The 9680-nt window shown below is 34.7% G+C and overlaps 2 protein-coding genes across 4 annotated transcripts; both read left to right on the top strand.

The window, feature by feature from the left end:
- The first annotated feature begins 549 nt into the window (after positions 1-549).
- LOC114323105 (mitochondrial inner membrane protease ATP23) lies at positions 550-4477 on the top strand. 2 transcript variants are annotated; one of them, XM_028270589.2, is made up of 5 exons: positions 550-793; positions 916-1037; positions 1834-1971; positions 2072-2155; positions 4014-4477. In XM_028270589.2, the coding sequence occupies exons 1-5, from the start codon at positions 685-687 to the stop codon at positions 4146-4148; spliced, it is 588 nt and encodes a 195-aa protein (XP_028126390.1). In that variant the 5' UTR covers positions 550-684; the 3' UTR covers positions 4149-4477. The 2 variants fall into 2 exon arrangements, with proteins under 2 accessions (XP_028126390.1, XP_028126391.1); XM_028270590.2 differs by having other exon boundaries at positions 569-793; positions 916-1007.
- A 1476-nt stretch (positions 4478-5953) lies between these two features.
- On the top strand, positions 5954-9442 carry LOC114323103 (glycerol-3-phosphate dehydrogenase [NAD(+)]). Of its 2 annotated transcripts, none has more exons than XM_028270585.2 (11): positions 5954-6368; positions 6479-6555; positions 6653-6725; positions 7112-7329; positions 7424-7531; positions 7780-7843; positions 7933-7970; positions 8073-8193; positions 8307-8361; positions 8453-8501; positions 8967-9442. In XM_028270585.2, exons 1-11 carry the CDS (start codon positions 6179-6181, stop codon positions 9105-9107), a joined length of 1134 nt encoding a protein of 377 aa, XP_028126386.2. In that variant the 5' UTR covers positions 5954-6178; the 3' UTR covers positions 9108-9442. The 2 variants fall into 2 exon arrangements, with proteins under 2 accessions (XP_028126386.2, XP_028126387.2); XM_028270586.2 differs by having other exon boundaries at positions 6043-6368; positions 7163-7329.
- Positions 9443-9680: the final 238 nt, after the last annotated feature.

Genomic DNA, 9680 nt, shown 5'->3' with positions numbered 1-9680 from the left:
CAAATGGGTATATTACCATTGGAATACCATTTAAGTAATAAGATTAAGTTAGTAAAAATAGTACATTCTTATGAGCATTTAGCTTTACAGTAAGTACTAGAAATTTAAGGGGTTGTTTGGGGTGTTCTAAATAAGTACACTTTTTGACTTTTTATAAAATATGAGTTGGGTATGAGTTGGGTTTGAAATGATGTGACAGAGAGGTGATATGACTTAAATAAGGTGATGTGACTTAAATAGGATAGTGACTTTTTGACTTTTTGAATTTTTTTAAGATGCCAAACTTGGCCTAAGTTTGAGATAATTATTTAATATACGTGTGTATATTTATATATTTTAAATCTTATTTCAAATCTTATGTATATCCATATATATATTAAAATTGATGAGATTTTTATTTTTAATTAAGTATTTAATATGCGTGTATATATTTATATATTTTTAATCTTATTTCAAATCTTATGTGTACTCATGTGTTATAACTGATGAGATTTTTATTTTTGAGTAATTTTATATAAATTAATAATTTTTTTTATAAATGCAGAAAATGAGTCCATTGGATTATCTAGGTCTGAATTGGGCTTTCCCTAGACTGGTGTGTTTTTTTCGGTTGGATCCATTAAGAATCCGGTCCGCCGTTGACCCGGACACTACTACTCCCAGACGCTGCAAGACACAAAACAAATGGCGGCAGAGTCGGACCGGAAACCTGCTTCCGGTGGAAACTCATCCACCGTGAACGGCGGAAGAACGGTGAAAGAGTGCCAAGACATGATCCGGAGAAGTCTCAGAAGTACACACACCGTTTATCTTTCTAGTTGATCCATCTAGGGTTTAGGGTTTTGCAGCTTGTTTTGAGTCTGAATTTTCACCAACTTCATTTCTAATTTAAATACTTGCTTCACTTTGTTGCAGCTCCAATGGTGAAATTTTTGAGGGAACATTTGGAGAAAGCTGGATGCAGTTTTGGGGACAAGTTCATCGCGGCCGTCCACTGCGATAAGGAGGTCAGTGGCGGTTACGTCCCCGGCGAAGGGGTAATCATAAGCCTTTCTTCCTTTCCTTATACCGTTAAATGTATTTACATGTGCAGGTTGAATACATCTTTTGCTTCAAAATTTGATCTTAATTTGTTAAACTTGCTTTTAGTTTCTTGTCTAAATCGATTTCAGATCGTTCTTTGTTAATAATTTTGTCTTGATTTTAGTTCTCTTGTTTGTGCAATATTATGGATTGTGGAGACCATGCTTTCTGGTTTGTTAATTGACCTGCACTTTTGAATTCTTTGGCATCAACCTGATACAAAACATAATTTTCATGGCATTTATCGTTCTGCCTCATTTCACTTAGTTTGCATTATTTTCTGAAACTACACCTCTAAATTTTGCCAACCAAATCTACATTTGTGCAATTCAGTATACTACGTTATTCGCTCTAATTTGTTCTGGATAATTAGGTTAAAAAACTGTAAAAATATCTTTTGCCTGCCCCCTTATAGCAGTCCATGGTTAGTTGTGACCGTGTGAGAACAAACCACTCACACAAGGTCAAGGAATGTGGGGTACTGCAATTGAATTTTCAACCGATAAAACTATCTTCTAATTGAAAATTTAGTATATATGTATAGGGTCATCATGTCAGACTATGCTATCTTCTATTAGTGCGTACTTGATCTTGAATTTAATATCTTTATGTAATTTTTTTTTTTAGTTTTTATTTTTTGCTTTGTCTCTGCATTTGTAAAACTTTTGTACAGGATCTGTATTTATCCTCTTTTTGCTGAATGACAATCTTATTTGCAAGTACCCTTTGTTTTCATGTTTTTGTGCTTAGATAATGGTATGTAGCAATCACATGAACATCCAAGATGACGTGAACCAAGTAGTTATCCATGAGCTCATTCATGCATATGACGATTGTCGTGCTGCAAACTTGGACTGGTCTAATTGTGCCCATCATGCTTGTAGTGAGGTTTGCATCACTATGCCTACTCTTTCCTCACGTATTTTGTTTGTTGGAGTTTCTTAAATCATAAGATCCTTTTCATTATTCTCATTTCTATGTGAAATAGATTCGGGCTGGTCATTTAAGTGGTGATTGCCACTACAAGCGAGAATTACTGCGTGGTTTTATGAAGATTCGAGGACATGAGCAAGTGAGTTTATTCTATTCTTTAAACATTAAACTTTTGATTCCGATACTATTTCACTTATCTCTACAGTCTACCTTACTAAACTTGCAATATTTAATAATCTATGCCTGTTATTTATTCCATACACCTTGACAGTCTATGGTTATAAAGCTTCTTAAAAAACTACACATGTTTCCCTTTTTTTAAGGTAGTGGGAGAAATTTTTAAGGGAGGAAGAAGTTTAATCTTTAATGGTCTGTCTGAGATTTCATATTTCGCCTTTCATTTTTCTCTTCATTTGATGTTCATATTATTTTATCTCTAAGGTTTTCATGCTGGCTTCATCTCATTTGACAATCTTTGCATTAAAAATCTAAATCCTTTCCCTGTACCTTTTAATGGTACATCTGTTTGTTGTGAAAATTTTTGTTGGAAATCATGGATTTTATACTGTTGAGCTAATTATATGTGTGTTTTACTTCTTTTTTCTTGTAAGCCGGGCCAAGTGGAACAATACATGCCCATGTTAAGATAGATAGCTACAAGTAGGATACCACCTATCCACTTTATAGGGCATGATTGTACAGAATTTCACAATGGTGTACAGTATGGAAGCCCTTGAATAATAAAGCAACTGGTTTATTTTGCATTTATTTTTGTGTAAGATTTATTTGAATTTGATGATACCAGGCATACATATGCAAACCAGCATGTGTTTTTTGTATCTTTGATTTGTATGGGATGGTTGCACTATTTTTAGAGGTTCCCTTTCCAGGAAAGAAAGTTAAAAAACTTGGTGTTTGAGAAGGGTGAGTTTCCCTTGCAATTTTCAAAGCAAGTATATAAATCACTTGCTTCTCAAGGATTCACCCCGAGGGTAGTATCAAAGCAATAGCACATGCACAGCATAAAGGCCTCAAGATAAGAAAGCAAATTCTTACATCACTCAAATAAGTTCTCCTGCATAATTAATGGGAGAGATTTTGAGAAATAGAGACAAAAGTATTATTATCCTTCTATGTTTGAGTTGATTCTCTAAGAAGGTCTGTTGAGCAATTAGTCCTGGTCGAGTTGGTTATCGGACCAATGTGTCTGCTAATGAGAGAGAGTTTCAAAAGCAGCAGCTTAATTCATAATTCTTTTAGGATAAAGATAAACTGTTCAGGGACTGGGTTTGATCTGCATTTTGTTAAGGTACAGTTAACTTTAAGAAAGTATGTTTGTACTTTTTTTTTGCAACTATTAACTAATGAGGGTTGAAATGATACTTTTTGGAAGCCAAGAGTGGTTCCAGTAGTGGTAATTGCAGCCATAGCTAGGTTGCCTTTGAAAACCAAATCAAATGGTTGCAGAACTTGTAAATAAAACTAACTTCAATATTAGCTTCTCAGGTATCCTGCATTTGAGTTTCACACCCATTATTACATATCTTGTTTTCCATTCTGCACATTCGCATTGCTTGTTCTGTGACTTGTTAATTCATAACTGCTTGCCATCTTTTCAACATGTGGTTTCGTACTAAACACACCCTCTCCCCCTACCCCTTTGCGACAAATCTAGTTCAATGTAGTCTAATGCTAAGGAATCCCTTAACTAAAATAAAACACTCTCCAAAGTTAGGCTTCACAGTAGGGAAACAAATCCATTCCAAATGAACAGTAATACAAGAAAAATTAGGAGTTTTACGCATCATGAAGGAAAAAAATAAAAACTCTTCTGCTGAATATTGATGTTTGTGGAAATCTTTACTATGAGATGAGTTCTAAAAACAGGCAGATATTGTAATCAAAGTCTACAATGGTTACCTAACTATTAAATTTACAAGAGAGTTTCTTTGAACTCTTTTTAATATCTTTTGCCTGCTTTATTCTGACATTTGTAGGACTGTGTGAGAAGAAGAGTTATGAAATCACTGATTGGTAACCCTTACTGCTCGGAAACAGCAGCAAAAGATGCTATGGAAGCTGTTTGGGACGTCTGTTACAATGATACAAAACCCTTTGACAGAGCTCCTTAAAAAATGGGAATTTCTGCATCTCTGTCAGTGCCCAATCAGCCGTTGTTCCAATTACTGAATCGATATGATACATGGCCCGTCCTGGCTGAAAGCAAGATAATAAATTTTCTATCCACTTTTATTATTTGAGTTCCATGTGACACTGATCATTTCTTTCAGATTTACCCTTCATTTTTCTCATCAAGTTGAAGGGAGGATCTGACCAACTTTTTTTGAATTCTATACCAGAGTGTATACAAACAATTTATTGGATTGACATTTAAAATGTATTCTATCTTTTTCACTCTGATTATTCATTTTCTGAAAATAAATTGCATCTTTTGGACCAAGTGCATATTGATAAGATTTCCACAAATATCAATATATTATTATTGTTGTTGTTTTTGTAGTAGTAGGTATTGTTGGTATATTATTGTTGAGATTGCAGGTCTCTTTTTAGCAAGGTATAACTCCCAGCTGGGAAATATTATCCTGGAATAATTTCTTGAATTGCCTAGTTCGTCAAGGATAGAAATGTGCCCGTTGTCTGCACTTGAAAATTTTGTGGCAGTCAGTGGTGGCGATGGCAATTATTGTTAGAGAGTAGAGAGAGGATATGACATTTGTGGGTGGCTAGAGAGTGACAAAAAACCGAATGGTTTACTACTGTGCTTTTGAAAATGATTGCATGAGCTGTACCTAATTAATTTTTGTTAAAATTTTTGATGATCTTTATCGAAAGGATTTAATTGACAAGAATCAAATTTTGACACGAGAGGCACTTGTATGTGATTTATTCTTTATTATCGTGGAGTTTAATTTTTTTTAAAAAAAATTTAATGTATTGAAGAATTGTTATTAAGAAAATTAATTTTTTTATTACTTTTTTTTAGATCTTGGTTTTCGTTTTTTATCTTATTAATTATTTTAGGAGTGGATTGAAGAAGTTTTCATATTATAGTAATATACATATAATCTTGTAATATGCTTCATTTATGCTTTTTGTGATGTTAAGCGTGACTCATTATGATGTTGGTAAAGACATTATTTGATTATGATTGAGAATATATTTGTTATACTGTTTTAACTTATTTTTCTTATGACTGAAAAATATTTAGTTAAGATATTTACCGTAATCTAATTTTATCTATAAAACTATTTAAATTGGAATTGTGAATTTAAAATAAAAAAAATTACAAATCAGTGGTATAACTCCATAAAATATTGTAAATTCATAAAAATTAGAGCATCTCTAACCCATACATCTCTATTTCTCTAATATAGAGGAACAAAATAATATTTTTTATTCAAAAAGTGAGTTAAGAGGATCTTATTATTTATGACAACTCCAATCATACATCTCTATTTCTTCAAAAATTTGAACATTTTCTCACTTTTCTTTCAAATTTTACCCAATTTTTCTCCAAAATTTAAATTATTTTATTTAATTTTTTGTTAAATATAATTAATATTGGTCTCATTTTAAAGGTAATGTTAACATCTTTTTAATGAAACTAATTTTATAAATATTGAATATGCATATTAAGTTATAAAGACAAAATTAAAGATCAAAAAAGAGTGAATAGTGTTTTAGAGTGATCCTTCATTTTTTCATCCTCCCTTTATATTTGGAGGATCAATTGGAGTTGTTTTTTGGAGAGAGTCCTCCATATTTGAAGATATGGAGATGCTCTTATAACTTTAATTATTAAATTTGATAAAATAAACTATTAATTTGAAATTATTCTTGAAAATGATTTGTAATTTTTTCCCATTTAAAATTACCGAAGCATTTTGTTGTGTTAAAAGTCGTTTGCAATTTGCAGGGTGTTGATAATATTTTCGTAGAGTAGATCGCCAGATTTAACATCACACACCTTGATTCCAACGAAGCATGTCTGCCTTCTCCGCCCAAATGAACCTCCCTCCTCCTCCTCCTTATATTCCTCTCTCTCCTCTTCCTTTCATTCCGCCCTGCTCCCTCCTGTTTCATCCCCATCGGCGCCGCCGCCGCCACCACCACCACCACCACCGTCTCTCACTCTCTCGTCATGGCTCCTGCCTACGAACCCCTCCTTGCCGGAGAAACTTCATCTAACAACAACGATAGCAATATTATTATAACCCAAGATGAAGTGCCCATCAACAAATCTAGAGTCACAGTCGTCGGTAGTGGCAATTGGGGCAGTGTCGCCGCCAAGCTCATCGCCTCCAACACCCTTAAACTAGCCAACTTCCATGGTCATTCTCATCTTATTCTTACACTTGCGCATTCATGTCGCATATCAATATGATTGTATTGAAACTTTTTTTTTTTTTTTTTTTGGTTTGAATTTGGATTTGAAATTTAGATGAAGTGAGGATGTGGGTATACGAGGAGGTTTTGGCCAGCGGCGACAAACTCTCAGAGGTCATCAACCAAACCAATGTAATAATGCATTGCCAATTACTCAATTTCTTACCCTATTCATGTGCTAATGTTTATATTAATATGTAATAATCACTATTCTAATTTACACACGTAGGAGAATGTTAAATATCTTCCTGGTATAAAACTTGGCAACAATGTTGTTGCAGTCCCAGACCTTGAACATGCAGGTACTAAACTCTTCCTAGTCTCTGCAATTACTGTTTTTTTTTTTTTTTTTTTTTAATTATTAATTTATCATCACTTCATTAATGAGGTTATTAAGAAATTAATTCAGTTCATAACAACATGTGGCACCGCCCGAGGGTGGTGGGGTGAGTCTATGGTTTAAGACTGCCTTGAAAGAGTACCATCGATCCCATGATGGAGTAGCCCGGGCCCATCTAGGCCGTTTTTGGTTGGTTATCATTGTGTAGGGGCTCCTATGGTCTCGCCTAGGGAGCGTTTCCATGCGCTGATTGTCCCCTCCTATCCATTTTTATTTAGCTAAATAAGAGTTTAGAACATGGTGAATATATGATATTTTTGTCACGACTTTTAATTGGAGAATTTGCAGTCAGGGATGCAAACATGTTAGTTTTTGTGACCCCACATCAATTCATGGAAGGTATATGCAAAAGGATATCTGGAAAGATAAGGGAAGATGTAGAAGCAATTTCCCTCATCAAAGGAATGGAGGTCAAGAGGGAAGGCCCATGTATGATCTCTTCCCTCATAACAGAACACCTTGGGGTTAATTGTTGTGTTTTGATGGGGGCAAATATTGCCAACGAGGTAATTGAGCCCGATTATTGTTTTGGTTTTACCTTGATTCTTGCTCAGGCCATTTGGAACATCAGTTGCTAAAGATTAGACACTGTTAATGCAGATTGCAGTGGAGAAATTCAGTGAAGCCACAGTTGGATACAAAGAGAACAGAGAGATAGCAGAGAAATGGGTTCGGCTATTCAATACTCCTTATTTCATGGTCTCAGCTGTGAGTACAAAAACTCCTTGTTCCTCAATTGGTAGGCCCTAGGTATCCGAATTGTATAGAGAACATTAACATCCCTAACAATCTGCAAACTATTATTCAACTCAATACCATAAAAATATTACTGGTCAAAATATTTATCAAAAAAATGTATATATATAACTGGTCAAAATGCAACAAAACAAGTTCACAGTATCACTAATAAAAACTAGCACTTTTTGACTTGTGTGTTTTATTGGGGGGGAAAACAGGTACAAGATGTGGCAGGAGTTGAACTATGCGGGACCCTGAAAAATGTTGTGGCGTTGGCAGCAGGTTTTGGCAGTCCACTGTTTGTTTTGCTTTCAAGTATTCTTTACTATGTTTTATGAGTTAATGAAACGATTTGATGTAAAATTGAACAGGTTTTGTGGATGGTTTGGAGATGGGAAATAACACAAAGGTAAGGCAAAAAAAAATCATAGGTGCTTTAAACTCATTGTTCCAAGTCCAAACACATTACCTTCGGAAAATTTTGCATTTTGACTGTTTTTATGATTACTAGGCTGCAATAATGAGAATTGGTTTGAGAGAAATGAAGGCCTTTTCCAAGCTGCTGTTCTCATCTGTTAAGGATAGCACCTTTTTCGAAAGCTGTGGTGTGGCTGACCTTATAACAACCTGCTGTAAGTAGCCAGATAGATTTCTTTGCTTTCCTAGTTCTACAAATTTTGCCTTCATAACATCGGTTGCTCATGATAGAAACATGCAACCTTGTTATGTTGTTTTGATATGGCAGTAGGGGGAAGAAACAGGAAATGTGCGGAGGCTTTTGCTAGGAATGGCGGGAAAAGGTATGCATCTGTTAGATCCATTTAGTGCTCAAAAACTTTTAGTAGAGATTAATCACTAATCATGTTTGGCCTCGTTGGTCTTCATCTGCAGGTCTTTTGATGAGCTTGAAGCAGAGATGTTGCAGGGGCAGAAATTACAGGTAAATACAAAAATAGTTATAGTGAAGAGCAGCACTGCTATTAGTTAAAGAATAAATAAATAATAGCAGACTGCTAGGGTTAATGTCTTGTGCTTGAATTCATATCAAAGTAAATGTGTACAAACAAGGTTTATGAGATGACTGAAACACTTCTAGCTGAAAACGAGATTGTTTTGAAAAATGTGTACATTCAGAATCTTGAAAACAAGATTGGTGGTGTCAGTGTCTAGGGATATTCTACCAAAATCTTCCAAAAACTAATTTCATCTTCATATTCATAGATGAAATCACAGGGTTTTGCATACTACATCTTCCGTGAATAACTATTATTTTAAGAAGTTGAACCATAAACAAGTTATTTGTTGAGCTTCGAATTTTTTCTTGACAACCAGTACTTTTAGTAGTTCTGCTAATTGTTGTGTCCTAGTTTATCTGATCTTGTCATTTTTTTTTCCTTTCGTGAAGGGTGTCTCAACAGCAAAAGAGGTTTACGAGGTGTTAAGCCACCGGGGATGGTTAGAGTTGTTCCCACTATTCGCAACAGTGCATGAGATCTGCATCGGTAGTCTTCCACCAACATCCATAGTCGAATACAGCCAAAGTTGAAAACAGTGAGCACAAATTCTTCCTATTAGAAGGCTTTGCTCACTTTTACTGATTCTTCCATTGATACTATATATTTATTCATACAGCATATTTCAAACTAAACTACTTGTAGTTGTAGTCAGCTTTGTTGTAGTCAGCTTTGTTGGCCTGTGCTACAAAGTATGAACTTTACGGCTATATTTGTCTTGTTTGATTCATATACCATTTGGTGGTCTCTCGGTGAGTTATAGGTTCGAAATGTAGCATGATAGCATGTTTAATGCTTCTCTTTTGTGTAATGACAACAGTATCAACCTATAAAAGTTCCTTTTATCTTGTGTTTCAGTTCTATTAAATGTGATTTGTTTGCCTATTGTATATGGCATTGGACAAATTTGGAGTACCTATCATGTGCAAGTGCTGAACCATATTATTAGTAATCATGGAGTGTCTGCAGAAAATCTTGTGCCTAGTGTCGAAATTTTAAAGGACCAGCGGTACGATCTTATTTTTGTTCCCTCCATGGCCAAAATGGAAATTTATACATCTCCCATGGTGATTGTACAAGCAGCGCACTCAGCGAAAATAGGTGGG

The sequence above is a fragment of the Camellia sinensis genome, chromosome 1, assembly GCF_055761805.1.
Source record: "Camellia sinensis isolate YWXY chromosome 1, ASM5576180v1, whole genome shotgun sequence".
Taxonomy (NCBI): Eukaryota; Viridiplantae; Streptophyta; class Magnoliopsida; order Ericales; family Theaceae; genus Camellia; species Camellia sinensis.
Note: the sequence above shows the minus strand (reverse complement) of the source record. Positions and strands in the feature narration are given on the sequence as shown.